Source organism: Cydia strobilella, chromosome 1 (assembly GCF_947568885.1).
Source record: "Cydia strobilella chromosome 1, ilCydStro3.1, whole genome shotgun sequence".
NCBI classification, from domain to species: Eukaryota; Metazoa; Arthropoda; class Insecta; order Lepidoptera; family Tortricidae; genus Cydia; species Cydia strobilella.
This window is the reverse complement of record NC_086041.1, coordinates 34073863-34095670: the sequence shown is the minus strand read 5'-3', so window position 1 is coordinate 34095670 and position 21808 is coordinate 34073863. Positions and strand designations below refer to the sequence as shown.

Sequence of the window (21808 nt, the reverse complement as noted above, 5' to 3'; positions counted from 1 at the left end):
TCCGATTAAAACACTGGCCAAGCTTGTTGATGTTATGCGTGCAAGCGTTATGGGCGTTAGCGAACGAACAAAAGACTACCGGCGAAGTAACGCGACCACTCTCCGGTTGCATGTTTACTAAATGTTACCATCGTCATAACTGACTTTATGTAAACCTTATCGTAAAGACAATAAGGTCCATGGTGGAGAATGTTGCTAGTACGTCGCGGCGCGGATCATCTGTCGCGCATATTTTCATAATACCATTATTGAATCCTGTGTTGCATAGCGAGAATTCCGTTAGAGACGATATTGTAGACAACGAACTGCTGAGTAGGTAAATTGGTGTTTTTTTTTACTTGTACATATTTTACTCTGTAAGGTTATATGTTCAACATTGTCATGCCTAACTAAAGAGATAATAAACGTAGTCTAACCCATTCGAGGCCCGTGACTGCCTTTTCGTCATGCACGAGCGTTTCGACCGAGTTGTGATACTTGTGATTATGACGCGCTTAGGCGTCACAAATTAATCTCTTCGAAGTTATCATATTGGATTACAATCAGAGACGTAAACTCGCAAGATATCTTTCAAGTTATGATGACATAACTGCGACACCGGTCGATATTAAATCGTTCGTCTTCGTCGGTATTAAAGGTTAGGTACCCTTTTTTGTCGACAGTGCTTATTTCTAACAATATCCTTCAAAGTTGCATTTAACAAGCTACCAAATAATAATATTTTTTGGTTCACTTTTATTGCCGGCTGTGTACTTCTCGAGATCTTTCAAATTAGCCTCTCTCAATATGTTTACGTTTTTCCATAGAAGGGTTCCTTTGGCTACCTTCCGACTGAATCATCAGATCGACTCCATGTTAATATATTATTGCATTGTCATCGGTAATATAGAAGTATGCCAAATTTCAGCTCAATCAGACACCGGGAAGTGGTTCAAATTTAAGTTACAAGCTTTTAAGCACATTTATACGCGGTGAAGCTAAATAAATGTGTAAAAATGAAAATTTATCTCGTTACGCCTTTTAATAAAATAGACTTGGAGCTATTCCGTGGCCGTAAAAGTGAGAAAAGTTACATAAAACCTACATTTAGTTCATCTTCAACTTCCTCGCGTTTATTTTGCCACGGCTCATGGGAGCCTGGGGTCCGCTTGACAACTAATCCTAAGAATTGACGAAGGCACTAGTTTTTACGAAAGCGACTGCCATCTGACCTTCCAACTCAGAGGGGGAACTAGGCCTTGTTAGGATTAGTTTCTTCACGATGTTTTCCTTCACCGAAAAGCGAGACTGGTAAATATCAAATGATATTCGTACATAAGTTCCGAAAAACTTATTGGTACGAGCCGGGGTTTGAACCCGCGACCTCCGGATTGAAAGTCGCACGCTCTTACCGCTAGGCCTAGCGGTTTTAATTGAAATAAAAGCTAAATAAGTGTGTAAAAATGAAAATTTATCTCATTATGTCTTTTAGTAAAATACACTTGGAGCTATTCCGTGGCCGGAAAAGTGAGAAAACTTTCGCGTTTTGAACACATATTAAATATAAAAACATTTACAATCGGGTCTAAAGCGAGACCCGATTGTAAATGTGATTTAAAAATGAGGAAAGTTACATAAAGACTACATTTAGTTGTATTGAATAAATGTTAGCAACGGTCTAACGCTGCCGAAGTATTGGGCAGCGAAGTCAGCGAACCGAGACATAGTCCGTCGCATTGTTCCAAAGGAAACAAAGAACTTTATTAAAAGCAATTAGACAAACAATTTACGAACGAGTGCTGTGTGAGTAATTAATAAACGAGCGTAGCTTTTTGCTTTGTTCCTTAAACTAAACCTAACCTACTTACGGTTCTTCCAACTCAAATGTCTGTATCTTTTAGGTATTTAATAGAATGTAAACAAAACACAATTAGGTATTTTATTAGGCAAGAAAAATTTTCAAGTCAATTAATTTAACTCGATGTGTCAAAATTTACACAAAATTTACTACGATATATAAGTTACTCAGCGTGTATGTTTTGTCATGTATGCTTTTACTTCGCCCCCATAAAACTAAAACGAGATCGAATATTTAGCCATTTGAGGGTAGATGAAAATATTACACGATTAAATGAAATAGGTTAAAGCCAGAACGATGAGGAACAGATCCAGGCAGTTTTCTATTTGGTTGGTTAACTGATAAATGTTTCAAGTACCCGAAAATGTAAAAACACATTGTTTACATTTATTTAAACCTAAAAATACAAAAATAAGTTGGAAAATACAAGTTGGGAAGTTAGTAGGGATGTTGAGCGCTGATGGCCTAGCGGTAAGAGCGTGCGACTTGCAATCCGGAGGTCGCGGGTTCAAACCCCGGCTCGTACCAATGAGTTTTTCGGAACTTATGTACGAAATATCATTTGATATTTACCAGTCGCTTTTCGGTGAAGGAAAACATCGTGAGGAAACCGGACTAATCCCGACAAGGCCTAGTTTCCCCTCTGGGTTGGACGGTCAGATGGCAGTCGCTTTCGTAAAAACTAGTGCCTACGCCAATTCTTGGGATTAGTTGCCAAGCGGACCCCAGGCTCCCATGGAGCCGTTCCAAAAATGCCGGGACAACGCGAGGAAGATGATGAGGGAAGTTGGGAAATAACAAATTTCAATTTATTTTGTACCAAGCGTGTGAACAAGTCCGAGTTTCAGATTAGGCAAAAAGGTTTTGTCTGTCCGGTTTTTCTCCTCTGTCGCATTTCTCAACAAATTCTCGTAAAAATTAGTTACCTGGAAGATATCCCTTGTAGGGATAAGTTCACCTTTATACATTGTATATATTTTGTTTTTATTGTCTTTATAATCTGTCTTATGTACAATAAAGTGTTTACATACATACATAATTAAGTAACATTTTGTTCAGCGTTGGAGGTAATGGCGACCAAATGAAAGCAGAGAATCTGATATCTTAATTTAATGTTTTACAGAAGGCTGGTTAGAAAAAGTGGGCTTATCTACATACATGTAGAAGCTTATATAGTAAAGTACAGCGCCACACTATGACACTACGGATTGGTTAGGAACTATTACATACATTGACATAGCTAACAGCTTATTGAGCACTTAAACTAGTACACAATAGTTTCGGTAGATGTCACCTTTACATATCATAGGACGATTGAGAGACTTAATCTGTCTAGATTAGGTAAGTAGGTACTTAGGTATGCTAATACCTACTTATCTGCTAATTGTTAAGATAGGTCTTAACATTTTGCCACCTCTTGAAATAGTTAATGTTTTATGAGTAACATTAGGTATTTCAAAGAATAGGCTTTATACATTTTACCTATCAGTAAGGATGGGCAGAGTTCTTTGTTACGAGTTATAGTTAGGTAATTACTTAAATTTTAATTAGATCTGTGCCCATTCTTATAAATGAAACAACAATAGGAAATGATTTTTATTTTAAATAGGGAGTAGGTATTCTAATTATGTACATAGGTACTAGGTAAGTAAGGTAATTTAGGTACTTAATTATACTTATTAGACACTTAGTTATAATTATTTGAACTTTACATTAGGTTGGTACTGTTGGTAGGTATTTACTACTTATATGACTTCACCCGAAGTAGGTAATGGACAAATGTTATTGAACGCGCGTTGGATGTCCCCTCTGGCGGTTCGGATGACGGCCACCCTGGTGACGCCATCCCGGCCCGGCTGCGTCGCGACGATCTTGCCCAGCCTCCACCGGCAGGGCGGCAGACGCTCGTCTCGTACCAGGACGACGGTGTCGACTGCGAGGCTTGGGCCGCGCGCGCTCCTCCACTTCGTGCGTTCCTGCAGCGTTCCGATGTAGTCACGTGACCAGCGCCGCCAGAAGTCCTGCGTGATTTGTTGCAAAAGTTGATAGTGAGTTAATCGGTTCTTTGGTACATGGTTATAATCTTCGTCCGGAAGTGAATTTGGTGCTTTTCCAATTAAAAAGTGAGCTGGCGTAAGGACAGGATAGTCAGGATTTGAACTAGGTAAGGGACATAGTGGCCTAGAATTTACCATAGATTCTACCTGATATAGGATTGATACAAATTGTTCGTAAGTTAACAAAGATAACCCTAACACTCTTTTTAAATGATATTTGGTAAGTTTTATACTAGATTCCCATAGGGACCCCATATGAGGTGTATAGACAGGAATAAAACTCCATTTTATGCCCTCGTCTGCGCAATGAGATACTAGCTCGCTCGAGCTGTCCTGTAGGTATTTTTGTAAATCTTTTAGCTCGTTACTAGCCCCATGAAAGGTTGTTGAATTGTCACTCACCAACTCCTTCGGTTTACCTCTCCTGGCGATGAATCGTCGCAGCGCCGCCAGGAAATTGGCTGACTCGAGCCCTGTAATTAATTCGAGATGAATTGCCTTTGTTGCAAAACAAATAAACACTGCTATATAGCACTTAGAGACCTTGTAACCACGCCCTGTCCTATCTCTAATGTTATAAGGTCCTCCATAATCGATACCCGTGATAGCAAAGGGGGGGGAAGGATTTACCCTTGAGGGGGGTAAGTTTCCCATTATAGGGTTAGTAGTCTTTGGATTTGCTCTAAAACACGGAACGCATTTATTTACAATTTTCGAGGCTAACATCCTACCTTTTGTTGGCCAGATGCGCTCGCGAATAGTTGAAAGTAATAACTGAGGGCCAGCGTGCAGAGTACGTATATGTGCGTTTGCCATCAGTAGTTTGGTAAGCGCGTGCTCGTGACTTAATATTAAAGGATGTTTTTTTTCATATGCATAATGCGAAAGACCGATTCGTCCGCCTACGCGAACGAGTCCGTCCTTCATGAATGGGTGTAAAGATAATATTTTTGATTTGTTAAGAACCGGTTTATTGTTTTGCAATAATTTATATTCGTGTGGGAATGATTCCATTTGTGCATGTCTAATTAATGCGTGATCCGATTTTTTTAATTCTTCTACGGACAATGGTCCTGATAATTTATTATTTGGATTAATTGTTCGAGTTTTATTTTTTGTATTATATATAAATCGAAGTATGTATGCTAATACATGAATAAGTGTTTTATCGCTTGACCACCTGTGGAAAAGATATTGTATCGTGTCGTTAGATTCTGTGCTAATAGCCAAGGTGAGAGTTATGTTTACGTCGCTCTCGGCCTCGGGTGCATGATTTAGTGACTCAGAATCGTGGGTCGGCCATGTGTCCGGACTTTGGGTCAACCACGCCGGCCCAGACCACCATAACTGGTTGGTTTCCAGCTTGCCTGGTGCTACCCCTCGGGACAAAAGGTCGGCGGGGTTATCCTCCGAGCGGACCCATGACCACTCGTGCTTGTTTGTAAGTGATAATACTTTTGTGACTCTGTTACTAACAAAACAAGTTAATTTAGGGTTACTATTTTTTATCCAACATAATGTTATTTTTGAATCTGACCACAGGTTGATTCCGGAAACGTCACATTTTAATGCTCGTTTTATTTTGTCGACATGTGTCGCGAGCAGTAAACTGGAACAAAGTTCCAAATTTGGAATAGTTTGGGGTTGTATTGGACTTATTTTTGATTTTGAGTAAAGTAGGTGAACTTGTACGTTTCCTACTCTATCGCTTGATCGTATATAGATGGCAGCGCCATAGGCTTTAATACTACTGTCACAGAACCCATGAATTTGTATCGTTACATAATTGGGTATGACTGTACATCTCGAAATTTTCAATTGGTTTAATAAAAACAAGTCTCGATAGAATGTGTTCCATTCTTGGATCAAGTCTTGTGTTAATTCGGTATCCCAATCTAATTGAGCCTTAAATAATTTTTGAATAAATATTTTGGCTACTACAATTACTGGTCCCGTCAAGCCTAGGGGGTCGAAAATGGACGAAATTACCCCTAGTACCTTTCTTTTGGTGATTGGGTGTGAAATTTGGTTTTCTTTAATGGTATACATAAGCTCATCTGAGTCACTAGACCACGCTAAACCCAGGACCTTATGTGTTTTATCTCCAAATTCGGTTGTGTGTGTGTTTTGGTGTGTGTGTGTTTCGCTCACCCGTTTTATGATGACTTCGGAATTGGACTTCCATTTCCGCAGCGTGAAGTTGGCTCCCCGCAGGATCTCGTTCACCTGTGATGCAGTTTCAGCTACCTGATTCTCGTCGTCGCCGCCGGCGATAAAATCGTCCATGTAGAACTGGTTCGCTATGGCCTCTGCAGCTGCTGGAAATGTGTGTTGGTTTTCGTTTGACAATTGTAACAAACATCTGGTTGCAATATGTGGTGCTGACTTTAAGCCGAAACTTAATGTGGTCAGCATATAAATTTGGAGTCGTTGGTGAGTATTTTCCCGCCAAAATATGCATTGTAGGTATTGTTGATTTGGTTTAACATAAATACATCTGTACATTTTTTGTATGTCAGCGTTAATAACATATTGGTATTTTCGGAATCGTAGAAGTATATTTATGAGTTCGTCCTGTATTATTGAGCCTTTGTATTGGATATCATTCAAAGAAATGCCGTTATCAGTTCTGCATGAGCAGTCGAAAACAATTCGAATAGGGGTTGAGGGGGAGTCGCGAAAAACAGCTTGGTGGGGTAGAAAATTACATGGGCCATCATAATTATCTTGTAATTGAATCATATGGCCAGCTTGTTCGAACTCGCGCATGAAATTCACATATTTATCTTTAAATTCGGGGTTCCGCTCGAACTTGGATTCTAATGTTTTGAACCTCCGATATGCTATGTGCCTAGATTGACCTAACTTGGTAGGTGGCTGCTTTAATGGAAGTTCTATTTCGAAATTACCCTCAGAGTTGTGAGTGTGAGTTTTCAGAAATATATCCTCACATTGTTTTTCATCATAGGGTAAATTTGGTGCGGAACCCTCCTCTATTTCCCAAAACTTTTTTAATTGAGTTTCTACTGTAACTTTACATTGAATGGCAGACTCGGTTTTTTTTTGTACGGAACCCGTGACTATCCATCCTAATCGCGAGCGTCTCAGAACCGGTAATCCGGGCCCGAGCTTGTATTTACCGGTAAGAAGTAAATCAAAGAATATCTCCCCACCGATAAGCAAATCTACATCTTGAGCTAAGTTAAACTCGTCATCAGCTAATTTATAACGCGACGGAATGTGCCAACGTTGCACGTTTGGTATTAAAATGTTGGTAGTACAAATTATAGGCGTAATAAAACAGGACAAATTCGTTGTAAAGGTTCCGTCTAAGGAATGCAATGTTACGTCACACGATTCTAAAAGGCTAGACACTTTTTCATTGAAACCTATGACATTTAAGGCAAGTTGTTCCTTGTTTAATTGTAACTTTTTGGCCGCGTTTTCGGTAATGAAATTTTCTTGCGAGCCATTGTCTAAAAATGCCTTCATTTTATGCACATTGTTATGCTTATCCCTAACGAGCACTTGGGCTGTTGTAAGGAAAACTGACCTATTTCGCGCATTGTTTATTTGTTTTTCGATTAAAGTGTTATTCGACAAGGTAGTCTCGATTTGACTAGAACTCGGTTGTTCGTCGATTAACGTTGATATTGGTAATCGCGTTGGTACGGGGTTACTACCTACATGAGTGTTGGTATTTGGTTTGTGTAGTAACGTATGATGCTTGCCCTTACATACTCGACATGTACTGGCCCTGCAGTTTGTTAAGACATGCGTTCCGGACAAACAATTAAAGCATAATCGTAATTTATTCACGGCTCGGATGCGCGCGATAACGTTTAATGCACTAAACTTTGGACACTGATTAATATAATGCGTACTCGAACAATACGGACACTGGTTACATTTAAACTGTTTGGAGGTTACCTTGATAGGTTCGGACGTGGTTACCATGGCCTTCTTGGAAGTGCTGGGTGCGTCCGATGGTACTGCTGGGCTGGTCGCTTCCAGCCGGTCAGCTCGGTTCTTTAGGAAGGTTTTGAAATCCTGCAACGAAGGCAATTTTCTCAAATCAACACTGTTTTCCCACTTTGATTGCAATCGACTGTCTAACTTTTTAACTAACATGTGAATAATTGCGAGATCCCAATTTTCGGTAGGTACATTTAATGAGCGCAAAGATCTCAAATGTTTGGAAATATTATCGCACAGACCTCTTAGACCCGAAGGAGTTGACGGTACCGGTTCCACGTCGAACAAGGCTCGCATGTGGTTGGTGACTAAACGTTTAGGATTATTATAACGTTCACAAAGCATCTGCCACGCGAGCATGTACGCGTCCTCGGAGAAATCGAGCGAACTAATTACCTCAAGTGCGCCGTCTTGTAAACAACTGCGTAGGTACTTATATTTTACGATCGGTGCCAAGCTAGCTTGGTTGACTAGGGCATCAAATGTGTCTCGAAATTGCAGCCACTGTGTTAGGTCTCCGTCGAAGCTAGGGAGGCTAATTTCGGGATATTTTATCGACTCACCGAGGGGTTGCTGCGGCGGGGCTTGCGGACTATGGTCATTTGGTGTTGAATCGGTATCTACCTTCGCCAGCAGCTTGCCCTTAGCGCTAAGTCGGTAAAATGTGTCCTCAAATGACATACGCTCGGCCTCGTGGGCTTCGATGTCCCCTTCGTCGCTGCACAGTGTCTCGATCCGGTCCTGTATCTCAGAGAAATCATTGTATAACTTTGGTAATTGTTCTAGTCTTAAGCTTATGTCTACAATTATTTCGGCCGTCAATGCACTTGAGTCGATTCTTTCTATAAATTTATTAAATACAGTTAATTTTCGCTTACAGACACCTCGTCTATTTTTTAACTGCCTAATTTCTAACTCTTCTAGAGTGTTTTTGGAAGTTTCTAACATGATTAAGAACGATTACAATTTACAATTTGTAGGAAATAAATCGATTACAATTAAATTTGGTAGGGAGATTTGGTAGATAGGTTAGGGAATGCCAGCTCACTTGCCTTCTCGATTGATGCTCGTGCGCGTGGCGTAGCTTGGTGATTGCCCTCGCTTGGGCGCTCCTTCTGCCTCTGGTGTGGTACCACCCACGTGGTCCCTTTGGTACTTGCGGTAGCCGTTCCCTGCTGCGGCTGCGGTGCCACGCACGTGGTCCCGCTTTGGTGGCTCGGTCGGCGCCTGTCGCGTTGGCTCAGGCCGCTCGATCGAGTGGTGTGGTCGCCTCCTAGTCACCTCTTCAGCTTCTTCAGGTCGGCGGAGCCCCACGCGGTTGCTGCCTACGTGGTAACGTTGCTCTCCCGGCCTAAATCAGGATACGCGGCGATTCCTCGACGTACCGGCTCGCAAATTTTACTAAATTTACTAGCGATTCGCTTTAAAGTACTGAGATTAACCGCGATTTAAACTAGGGGTCACCATTATGTTCAGCGTTGGAGGTAATGGCGACCAAATGAAAGCAGAGAATCTGATATCTTAATTTAATGTTTTACAGAAGGCTGGTTAGAAAAAGTGGGCTTATCTACATACATGTAGAAGCTTATATAGTAAAGTACAGCGCCACACTATGACACTACGGATTGGTTAGGAACTATTACATACATTGACATAGCTAACAGCTTATTGAGCACTTAAACTAGTACACAATAGTTTCGGTAGATGTCACCTTTACATATCATAGGACGATTGAGAGACTTAATCTGTCTAGATTAGGTAAGTAGGTACTTAGGTATGCTAATACCTACTTATCTGCTACTTGTTAAGATAGGTCTTAACACATTTATACATTTTCACATAGCCACTAGCATAGATTATGTACATATTTATTAGTTTCTGTGACCTAGTTATTTTGCAAGCCATAAATAAACATAAACCTACACAAGATCTAGCAAGTAAATTTCACGGGTTGAATCATTTAGAATTTATCTGTGCAGATACTATGGCAATGCAGTAATAAAATAACGTGAGCAAAAACGCTTGTTTACTTGCTACACATTGACTAAGGATTTACGGTTTTGCCCGACGATTTTATAGTCATAGCAGTCCATGCCTGTTTGTATATTTTGTATTATAATTGAGTGTGTGAGACACTCGAGACAATTTAGCGGTTTCAGAATCAGATTAATAGTGTGACAAATAAAATATTTTAAACTTTTTAAGAGCCCATCAACGTGGTCACTATCGCCACTGCTAAATAATTGTGATTAATATTAACGATAGATAAAGGGGGTGATCGGTAATATGCGAAAAGATTCGATTACATCGATTAACTGGAATTGTCGATGAAACACAATGGTCAATCGTATCTGGTTCAGCTGGTTTCCATAACAGTTCAACGGGGAAACGCAGCGGGAATAATGGGGACCTTTGAGCCAGGTACGATTCACGGTAGTTTATTTTAGATAATTTTTTTAGTCTTATTATAATTTCCTTTATTTAACTTAGGTGTTCGGTTAGGGTTTTACAACGTGAGTATAAAACTAAAATATTATAAAAACACGTTGTCAATCCCTCTTGAAGTTTGATTTCTGCTATGAGAATTCCGCTCCTTGGTAATCGGTGCCAAGTGGCAAGACGGGGCGTTCAACCGCCGATAGCGGTGGTACAAGTATGACAGTCTCGGCCGATGCTATCTGCCGTTATTTATTGCTATGCAAATTATACTCGCCACCCGACCACCGTTTGCAATGCGTTTTTATAAACTATGCATATTCATATGTTTGTCACTAACGTCATACCCGCTTACAGACGAAATGACAAACCAAATCTTACAATGACACTTGAAATGAGATCTTACGAATTCTTATGGAATAAAATACTCGAGTCGGTACTCGGAAATAACTAATTACTTAATTAGAAATGATAAATTCGGCTTTTACCATTACCATTTCATACCTATGACAACTTGATAAGATCAAACTTAATATCGATGCTACCAAAATGAAAGCTTCCTTAACAACAACCTATGTAAAGTTACTTATTTTGTGTTGAAATCTAGTGAAAGGTCCCACTTTGTCGCTTACCATAAAGACGAGATGTGCTTGTATCCTTTATACGAATAACCATATGGCAAGCGACAAAGTGGGACTTTTTGCTTGGAAACGACACATCTTGTCTTAATTTGTCAGTTCTTCATTTCAGAACATCGAATGCCCCACTGGGTTTTGCAACTCTGTTGATTATGGAAACTTTTTCTCGATTCATCCTCCCCCCTCCCCCTACCTCCTCCACGCATAAAAATAATGTATTTCATTACAAGCTTTTATATAACTTGCCCTGACACTTATTGTGGGTCAAATCTTGGGAGCTAAATTTGACCAACTTCCAGATTGAGCTGAATTTTTGCATACGTATCGCATACAAATCGGATGACAATGCAATATTATGATGACACGGAGCTGATCTGACGATGGAGACAGGAGGTGGCCATGGGAACTCTGTGATAAAACAACGGAAACTAATTGTGTTTGGGGTTGTGTTAGAATTGTCTCGATGAGTAAAAGTTTGTACCAAAAATGAATTTTTTTACCAAAAACTTATTATACACGGTGGCTAAAAAATAAGTGCATTCCCGTTGCCAGGGAGGTTCTGGGATTATACTGAGCAACTTTTACTATGGGACCAACCCCGAAATCGCGAAAATAAATTTGGCTGTTTCATAAATTTTGGCTGGTCCATTTTCTATGGGAGGGTACTTTTTTTTCGTGATTTCGTGGTTGGTCCCATAGTAAAAGTTGCTCAGTATAATCCAAAAACGGGAACGCACTTATTTTTTAGCCACCCTGTATACCTTCTTCCTTGAATAGTGTTGCGTGTTATATCGATAATTTAATAGTTTCTTACATCAAAATACCACACATCATTAATAAAATACGACAGAACCAGCAACCCTTTGGACATTTATATCTAACACCATCAACCGCACTTGGGTTTTGGAGTGGAAAATCATTAGGTACTTACCATAGTCAAACACCATGATCTACGTTGTGCGGTGAGTCACCGGCGCGGCGGGCCGTCCCGTTACGTTAGAATTAAGCCGCGGTAAAAAGTGCTTCGCGAGCGGTTAGGTGTACGCTTCCGCCCTTCCATTCGTGGGGCCACACTTTCGTTGATACCAAAGATAGATATAACTCCGTAATAGATGGATACAGTCTAAGGAAAAAACGTGCCTCGAAAATCAAGAAAATTTGATTCTCGTTCAGAGGGCGCTACTAGCTTTGGCCTACTGTCGTATAGATGGCGTTGACGGTTTCGTTTGTTATTTAACAATTTTAACGCATATCAGTGAAAGAACATGGGTCAAAATCATAAAAATAATTAATGCAAATAAAAAAAAACATTTATCCATATTTAAATACATTTATCGTATTTTTATAAATCTTCATTTTTAGTTTTAAAGTGTGTCGACAGATGGCAGTGAATTTACTGGGGTTGCAAAATTTACTATGACAGTACCGCTCTAGTATAAGTTACTCTATGGTTGATACTGATAGTTTTGCAAAGTTGAACGAAATAACAAACTTCCGGGTAATATTGTCTTCGGTTACCGCGATAGTTACTCATGAAATAAAACTATGAAAAGGGATTATTTCTAATTGTAGAGATGTATTTATAAATTCAATATATCCGTTTTCATGGTTTTATTTCATAAACTTCCGGGTCTTAAATGGCTTCATAAAAATATCTGTTAGAATGTTGTGATTAGTCCCCTTGAACCTTATATTGCAAATTAGGTATTATAGTACCTACCTACCAACCTAAAAAAATGATTAAATTATAATGTTTGATACACAACTTTGGAATTTTTTTTTATCAAATATTTTGATTTGTTTTTTTTTAGGGTTCTTTACCCAAAGGGTAAAAACGGGACCCTATTACTAAGACTCCATTGTCCGTTTGTCTGTCACCAGGCTGTATCTCATGAACCATGACAGCTAGACAGTTGATATTTTCACAGATGATGTATTTCTGTTGCCGCTATAACAACAAATACTAAAGACAGAAAAAATAAATATTTAAGTGGGGCTCCCATACAACAAACGTGTTTTTTTTGCCGTTTTTGCGTAATGGTACGGAACCCTTAGTGCGCGAGTCCGACTCGCACTTGGCCGGTTTTTTATCTAAGCTACTCCGATCGTGTATCAGCCCCTACTTAACGGTTATGGGGACTTTCTTGCTCTTGTAATTTGCCAAGTCTGTGCAGAGCTAGCTTACTTCTGTAAAGTTCTTTCTAATGGGGTTGGCCGGTCGAAATATTTAGCAGATGGCGCCTGCATAGCTTGCCCTGTCAATCCCTAGAATTGTGTCAAATTTTTGTTTTTTTAATGCCCTGGGTTTTTTAAGCCAAATCTCACAGAAGGGGCAAGCTATGATGGCGCCATCTCTGCAAACCTTTGACAGTTGCCAACCCCATTCTAAAAATACGAAATACAGAATACAGAACTTTATTGGTAAAAGCAAATTTTTAGTCAAGTACAAGTTTTAAGTATCTCGAGCTCACAATATACAGGTTAGCCTAAAGCGCTGCTCAAAGTCCGCGTCCGCAGCGACTGCGGCCCTGTACCCTCCGGTCGTTGCACCTCAGCCACTATTGCCTACGTATTAATTGCTACTATCTACTTTATTGCCACCGTCACATTATGATAACCGTGTCATTTAATTAATGCTCCGGCGTTTTCCCTCCTGTTACATATTGTCCTTTAGTCTATTTACAATCATTCTAAATACCTAAACAATTTCTATTTATTTTTTCCTTGAGTACAATATCAACTGAACTCGTTTTGCGAATTAACAATGATTAATTTAAACGTATGTAAGCTGTGTTTTTGACTTTTTATACTAGATACTAAAATAAACAGTTCGTTTGGTCAAAGATAGATATAACTCCGTAATAGATGGATACAGTCTAAGGAAACAACGTGCCTCGAAAATCAAGAAAATTTGATTCTCGTTCAGAGGGCGCTACTAGTTTTGTCCTACTGTCGTATAGATGGCGTTGACGGTTTCGTTTGTTATTTAACAATTTTAACGCATATCAGTGAAAGAACATGGGTCAAAATCATAAAAATAATTAATGCAAATAAAAAAATCATTTATCCATATTTAAATACATTTTATCGTATTTTTATAAATCTTCATTTTTAGTTTTAAAGTTTGTCGACAGATGGCAGTGAATTTACTGGGGTTACAAAATTTACTATGACAGTACCGCTCTAGTATAAGTTACTCTATGGTTTGGCTAATTGACCTACTACGCATGTATCTTAATTTCATACCGGTAGACAGATCTAACTGTCAATTAGTATCTTGGAAAAAACAAGAAATAGGCAGGTAAAAGCCACAAACCACTCACTCTTTTTTTTTGTTACACGACTGTCCAAAAAACCGGCCGAGTGCGAGTCGGGCTCGCGCACCGGGGGTTCCGTACTTTTTAGTATTTGTTGTTATAGCGGCAACAGAAATACATCATGTGTGAAAATTTCAACTGTCTAGCTATCACGGTTCATGTGATACAGCCTAGTGACAGACAGACGGACAGCGGAGTCTTAGTAATAGGGGTCCCGTTTTTACCCTTTGGGTACGGAACCCTAAAACGAACGTTTTTCCACAAACATTTCACACGTTTTTAAATGTAATCACTGATCGTTATGGATCGCGTAGATATATCTCATTAATATTGTAATGATTTGTTTATCCATTTAGTCACGGTTTATTTAACAACAATCTGAAATGTTTACTGTTTAAAGAAAAACCGCATTAGTACTATTGACTCGTTAGTATTAATTACATATTAGGTCCAAAGTTTGCAGGAAAAAAAAGCATCAATCCGGGGGAAGTAGGTACTCTGAATACAGTCAGCAAATGAAATGAAATGAAATGAAATTTATTATTCATAACACACAGTTATAGGTCAATACATAATTAGATTATTTCACATTTCACATTTGGTATATTTAAGTACTTATTTTTAAGTATTAATTAATTAATTTATTCAAATACATTATATATATTTAATTACAAAAAATTATATTATTTATACTGCAAGAGGCAGATTGAAAAAATCTTGATAATTATAAAAATTATTCTCCTCGAGCCACTTCAGTCTACTTTTAAAGCTTTGGGCGGATGCTGCATTTCGTACTGTGCTTGGCAACCGATAATACACGGAAGGTCCTAGGTAGTATACTGATCTTTCCGTTTTGGCGAGTTTGCAACAGAAGTTTCTAAGCGGGCGCGGTATTAAAAACCGACCAAGAGCGGTCGGACTCGCGCACCGAGGGTTCCGTACTTTGTAGTATTTGTTGTTATAGCGGCTGTTACGGGTCATGAGATACAGCGTGGTGACAGACAGACGGACAGTGGAGTGTTAGTAATAGGGTCCCGTTTTTACCCTTTGGGTACGGAACCCTAATAAGCACAAATTAATTACATAGTTTTCTATTAGGGAGTAAAAGCTTGTGTAGATCATTTTGTCCACCTCTCCCGCTTAACTGCTTCTGCTGCTGTCAGCAACCACGAGCACAAAGCCTCAATTAAACATGCGTGATTAGTTTCGAGTGTTTTGACGGGTATAAATCTTAATAATGGTTTGCTACGCAATAATCGATTATTTATGGCAATACGACGAACTGCCAAACGTCTTAACGTCAAGGTAGATGGACTAGGGATCTTTGATCGTCTCCCACTAGATCCCACGTCGTAATATGGACCCGGGTATGTCCATAAACTACGTCCGGACCCGGGTATGTCCTTAAACTATGTCCAAAAGAGAGGTATGGGCACTGCGAATGACATCTCGCTTTGTGTGGTAGGGCACAGGACAGCGGATGTCATTCCAGATCTAGAGCAGAGCCCAACTGGGGAAGTACCTCCACCTTACAGAAAACCGCAGCCAAATAACACTAGACCTTACTCATAGTGTTGTGTTCCTGCCGGTGAGTGAGGTTGCCAGAGCTCAACGAGGGAGACGAGTGTTAGGGTCGGCAACGCGCATGTAACTCCTCTGGAGTTGCAGGCGTACATAGGCTACGGAGACTGCTTAACATCAGGCGGGCCGTAGGCTTGTTTGCCACCGACGTAGTATAAAAAAAAATATACGACGACTTGATTCATACATGCGCTATAGTGCTTATAAAGAATTAGGGTGAAGACACCACTAAATTTTTCCCTACCCTTGAGTGCCCAGTTAGAACGAATGGGATAAAATAATCCCATTCTTACTAGGCGGAGAACGGGGAAGAAATCATACTCAGTTGTAACCACTAGAGTTAAATAAATAGCAGTCTTCATTCACACTATCTCCTTCTCCTTCTACTCCCCCTTATCTCTCGGAGAAATTTAAATTTTTAGCAGATGGCAGCGGACATCGGCTCCGTTCCAGTGCAGATCTCTCTCTGTCTATCCCGCCGCACAAACACCGGTCCTATGACAAGTCTTTTACTGTGTACGCTGTCAAATTATGGAATTCCTTGCCGTCTTCTCTTCGAAAGTGTCAGTCGGTCGCATGTCTGAAGGCGAACTTAAAAAAGCTATGGCTTTCGGACGAATCTTCGGAACTAAAAGATGTGTGCGGTTAGGTAGTTTATCATATGTATTATATCGTATAGAACGTATTATATATTATAACTATACATGACTCTTAATATATTTGTTTTATTTTACATAAATCCCATGCCCACGCTATATACTGTAGGTTATAGGTTTACCTGTCTTTTAGGAAACTAAATATTTTCTTTTATGCCGTTTAGTACAGCTTTGATGTCTACCGTTCTCCAACTCTCCCTCAATTGCTCAAATGTTAACTGGAAGAGATCCCTTAAGGGATAAGTTCGCCTTTGTACAAATAATGCGTTTTTCTCGTGTTTTATGTTTATTTTTGTACAATAAAGAGTTTTACTACTACTACTATTAATAAGTGATATCTATTTCATAAATATGGTAACAAAGTTCCTTTCGTCCCATTTCTCCCTAGTGATAACAGGTGGCCATTTTTGTTCCATTTGTTCCCACTGGGGACAAACTCCATCTAGTGTCTAACAGAGATTAGCGGCTAGGATACATCTATCTCGCGCTACACGAGGCATGTCTTTCTACTTCAGTAAACAAAGACGACCTTGTGGAGCTGTATCGTTTTATATTCGCCGCAACCACTGCGGTTGCACTCAACACACTTTAAAATGCATTACTTATTTTATTTGCTTCTTTAAGATATCGCTTTTGAAATGGAAATTGTCATATGTTATGTGCAGCCAGAAAAAAGCGCTATGGCAACCAAAACTATACACGGGTGCAAAAAAATAAGTGCATTCCCGTTGCCAGGGAGGTTTTGGGATTATACTGAGCAACTTTTACTATAGAACCAACCCCAAATTTAGCTGTTTCATACATTTTGGCTGGTCCATTTTCTATGGGAGGGTAATATTTTTTTTCGGGATTTCGTCGTTGGTCCCATAGTAAAAGTTGCTCAGTATACCTAATCCCAAAATCACTTATTTTTTTGCCACTTTTGTATATTTTTTCCCTAAAGTACATCAACTTCATTGATTGATCCAATTTTAATCCTATTCAGTTTTATGTTAACATCTTGAAACCGACATTTCACGACAATAATATATAGCTTTATCATCGTTCTAAGCGCAGAAAGTGGAAACATATTTTAAGTTTCATTGGAGGAAAAGCTATAACACGATTTTATCGCAATGCACATTGTTTTATCGCTAATTATAGGTAACACCTAATACTAATATTATTAATTCCGCGAACTCTGCAATACGTGTTCGTTTATATTGGCCGGTTATTGTTTACATTCCGGGTAAAAAATAGATTGCGTACGGGAACTAATCCGAATTACCTTTTTCAGCGCATGCAATGTTGTGATAACTCGTGATTCATGCGGCTCTAATTAGGATTTTAAAAAATGTACAACTCCACCTATGACGCTGTTAGTAAAACTAAAACTCCAAGACATCTCGATACGTCGTCGTTTACGTTGAAATTATAACGGAACAACAAAACTTTTATATTCATGTATACGTTACTATCTTCTGCCCGCGACTTCGTCTCCGTGGAGTGATGATGATGATTGATAAAAATAAAAACTATCCTATCCTTATCCGGGCGTCAAACTATCTTTATACCAAATTTCATCTAAATATGTTTAGCGGTTTAAGCGTGAAGAGGTAACAAACAGACGGACAGTGTTACAATCGCATTTATATTATTAGTAGGGGTTGTTAAACTTTTTAGCAATAGTGGGAGTGTCGTTATTTGTCAAAATATTGCATTTTTATATCTCTCTTGGCGTAAAACAATTCCTGCGCTGCTAGTGGCAGCCCTACATGAAACGTAATATGTCTTCGATCAAGAGCATTGAAGGGTAAATACTTATCTAAAAATGAGCGTCAATCTACCGGTACAAAAAATAGCAGTATAAATTGTAATGCGCACTATCGGCTCCCTTCAGTCGTAGCAGGGATTTCTCCGGGTTCAGATCGACACAGTACCTAGCAGCATGGCCGATGAGAAGGTACCCGTAGGGGCTGAATATTGTGATAAGTAAACCAGCCTATTTACACAAATATCAAGAATCAGAAATCTCAGCAAATACCTTATGATAAGTCATCTTTTAAATTCAGCAAATTAGGTGCAAGTGTTTTTCATATTAATTAAATTTTTTAACATTTGGCTAGGCTTTTAGACTTGACGTCGTCGTACAAGTGTTTAATTAAGTATGCCTAAAGTTAGGGCGTTTCTTTTCTAGGCGGCAGAAGCTACCCCCGAATCCGTCGAAAACAAAATCGCGGAAGTCGCGTCGACTAACGCCGAAGTGAAAGAGAAGACCCCCGAGACGCCCGTCACCGAGCCCATGACCAACGGCAACAGCACCCCCTCGTCCCCCGCGGCCGAGCTAGCGGCCGACCCGCCCGCCGCCGCGCCCGTCGCTCCCGCCGCCCCCGTCGCGCCCGCCACCCCCGCCACACCCGCGCCCGAACCCACGGCCGCCGCCGCCGACACGACGCCCGAACAGCTCCCGGTCAACGGCCTCTCGCTAGACGAACCCGAGCCGGCGGCGCCTCAGGTGCCCGCGCCGCCCGTCGTCGCGGAGACCAAACCGGAGGCGGAGGCGCCGGAACCCGCCCCGGCCCCAGAAATTCCTGTCAAAACAGAGGTTTGTGCTGCACAAGTGCCTTTGATAGAGCCCACGCCTCCACCACTCCCCGCAAACCCTCCCCCCTCGTCGGTGGCGTCCTTCGCCGCCACCACCATGGCCCCCGAATTGGCCGAAGCTTCGCTCGCTAACACCGCTCAAAACGCAATCTCGACTCCGCCCGCTATCCCCGACGCCGCAGCTGATAAAGTAGACGAAACTAGTTCTGAAATGCAACAAACTGATATCACTAATTTAGATGTAACTCAAATTTCCCCTCCCTTGAAGGAAACCGCCGGCGAAATCGCCCCGGCCCCGGTGACCACGAGCGAAGCGGAAAACGGGGAGGTTCACGCAATAGTTGATCACGCTCCCGAAGTAGTTAAACACGAACTCGAGGTAATCAAAACGGAAGACACGTTAACAAACGAACACAATGTCGACGAAAGTATTAAAACGCACGTAGAAACAGTTGAAATTGCCGAAATCTCCAGAGCGGAATCTGAACTCGAGAATAGAGTCGTAGACCCACCGAGTGTCGAAGATGTCACCCCGGTACCGATCGTGAACGGAAATGACTCAATAGAAACACAATGTCCGGGAGCGGAGGAGGTGAACGGCATCGATATCGTGGCGCCCGTCGACCCGTGCTCGGACACCGACAACCAGCACTCGGAGGCTCCCTCGGACGCGCCCGACTCCAGCGAGGAACTGCCTCCGCCGCCGCCCGAGGACGACTTCTCCCTCAGGAGCGACGACGTCAAACCGGCCCCCGACACGGACACCCTCCCAGAAGACAACGTCACAAACAACCACGCGGTCGACGCGGAGGCGAACGACATCGCGGACGAGACTGGTCTGAAAAAATTAAAGAACAAAAAAGTAGACGCGCTCGGGAACATAGTAGACAAGATCGAGTGCAACGGCAACGCCGACCCGGAGTCGCTCCCGTCGGAGCCGGCGGCGCGCTCGGCGTCGGCGTCGGCGTCGGCGTCGCCGTCGTCGGGCTCCGACACGCCGCCGCCGCCGCCCGCCCCGCCCGCCGAGCCCGCCGCGCCGCAAGCCGCCACAGACCAGGTGAATACCGTCGGACCTTGATCTTGTAGTGGACTAGTTTTCCTAAGGACTGTTTGGCGCCCCGTTAACAGTTTTTAGTTTCATGTGCATTTCCGCCAGCATGCGTCGACCTCGACCGTCAATAACAGGAAGACTCGGATCGCGCTCGATTCGCCCCGTCCGAAGCCGCCGTGTCCCCCTCCCTCCCCCCGCTTGCGATTGACTCCCGGCATTAACACCTAATACTTCGGCATGTCACATGTAGCTCACTTTTATGTCGCTTCTGAAATAACGTTTGGAAGTATTTAGTGTGGAATGGCTAATCGATTAAAACCATGTTCATCAGTAGAGATCGAAGTTTTCACCGTAAGGCGAAATATTGAGCCTACATTAAGATTAATTACTTATTTATTAATAGTACATTACTATAGAGGCCTGGAAACGAAGGGTTGCAGGACTTGCAGGCCAAGACGGCCGAGCGTAGCGAGGTCGGATGGTATACGCGGACCGCAACCCGTTTCTCGCCGAGATTTGTATAGTGCTTTTCTCAAACTTGCAATGAAATATCCATTGGCTACGGTGGGCAAAATCGAAAAAAAAACTGTCTAAAAATGGAATTTGGCTTGAGCAAGTACCAGGGCCTCATAAGTTACGAGAAGGTGTCGTTGACCAACCCGCCGGGCGCGCGCAAACGACGGTTGCTTTACAGGCCTAGGTGTGTAAGGCTGTATGAAAATCCTTTACATATCATCTTCACTCATCGCACCGGATACGTAGTATTTTCGGACCTAGTTTGAAGTAAGTCATGTCAACATTTCATTGCAAGTTTGAGAAAATATTATTATAACTCGCCGTGTTACGTTATTATGGAAACTCCGATCTTGTTGATGAGAATGATGAGTATGAGTATGTCGGCGCCGGCTCGCGCCCGGCCCGTGCCCGGCCCGTGCCCGGCCCGTGCCCGGCCCGTGCTGTGCTGTATGCTGTATACTGCATACTGTATACATCACGAGGGCTCCCACTTGTGTTAACTCTGTGTGTATGTTTCAACAATACCTACTTAAAATAACTTGTAAATATTTAGTACTTTGTTTAAATATCGAGAATGCTGTAATCATTAATAGTTTTATTAATGCTGAACGATTTAAATAGTAGCAAAGTGAGGCCGTGACATGACACTGTAAAATTTATAAAGGTAGTGTGAGCATGGCATATAAATTATATATTCTTAATACCTGGCCGCTCAACTCAGATGGTTAGTAAGGTAGCTTAGTTTCGGACTATCTTGTTCCCTTTGAACGGCGCGTCATCGTGAACCTTATCGGTATGCACGAAGGTTGATAATGGGCTGAAGCCGCGCGCGTCATTTGACGTCTTTGGCGGTCAAAGGTAAATATGCACGCTTCCAACCCTTCAACTATGCCGTAATCAAACTATCTTCAACCGTCTGAGTGCATCGCTAGAACTATTATAGTAAACATGCCATGCAATTCTGATAATTTCATGCTCGGGTAGTGTTGAAAAGCCTAGAAAATATATTTTCAACTTGTTTTTGACCCATTAGCGCCCATTGTACCCGCTTGGGTACACCTGGGTTAAGGTGTTAGATTAGATTTGTGCCATTTTCAAACAAAAGGGTACTTATTGTCGCTTGTCAGTAAGGCGCTATATCCATATAGCTTCAATTAGAAA

General features: G+C 41.3%; 3 protein-coding genes across 18 annotated transcripts in view; 2 read left to right on the top strand and 1 right to left on the bottom strand.

Moving 5' to 3' along the window:
* Nucleotides 1-21808, top strand: part of LOC134745124 (magnetosome-associated protein MamJ-like) — a 298423-nt gene that overhangs the window by 37092 nt on the left and 239523 nt on the right. For all 3 annotated transcript variants that reach the window (XR_010128136.1, XM_063679091.1, XM_063679101.1), the window contains exons 5-6: nt 18674-19081; nt 19349-20137. Coding sequence is in view for 2 of the 3 variants with exons in the window: in XM_063679091.1 (XP_063535161.1) it covers nt 18674-19081; nt 19349-20137 (1197 nt within the window). In the remaining variant the exon portion in view is untranslated. The remainder of the gene's footprint in view (nt 1-18673; nt 19082-19348; nt 20138-21808) is intronic.
* The window catches only part of LOC134745302 (male-enhanced antigen 1), a 182407-nt gene that overhangs the window by 74423 nt on the left and 86176 nt on the right, over nt 1-21808 (top strand). The gene's annotated exons all lie outside the window — the stretch shown is intronic.
* LOC134744829 (uncharacterized) lies at nt 3424-9512 on the bottom strand. Of its 14 annotated transcripts, XM_063678830.1 has the most exons (4): nt 8433-9512; nt 7825-7944; nt 4297-4367; nt 3424-3858 (listed from the first exon to the last, which is right to left on the bottom strand). In XM_063678830.1, exons 1-4 carry the CDS (start codon nt 8469-8471, stop codon nt 3579-3581), a joined length of 510 nt encoding a protein of 169 aa, XP_063534900.1. In that variant the 5' UTR covers nt 8472-9512; the 3' UTR covers nt 3424-3578. The 14 variants fall into 14 exon arrangements, 13 of the variants coding, with proteins under 13 accessions (XP_063534900.1, XP_063534860.1, XP_063534915.1 ...); XR_010128128.1 differs by lacking the exon at nt 8433-9512 and adding an exon at nt 8112-8426 and having other exon boundaries at nt 3424-4367; nt 7849-7944; XM_063678790.1 differs by having other exon boundaries at nt 3424-6212; nt 8433-9428.

Bases quoted from the DNA above. Each gene is read 5' to 3' on its own strand.
- LOC134744829 (XM_063678750.1), bottom strand. From the start codon at position 8,471: ATGACCATAGTCCGCAAGCCCCGCCGCAGCAACCCCTCG. The intron at 7,945-8,432 runs GTGAGTCGATAA...CCTTCGTTGCAG, and splicing joins CCCGCCGCAGCAACCCCTCG to GATTTCAAAACCTTCCTAAA.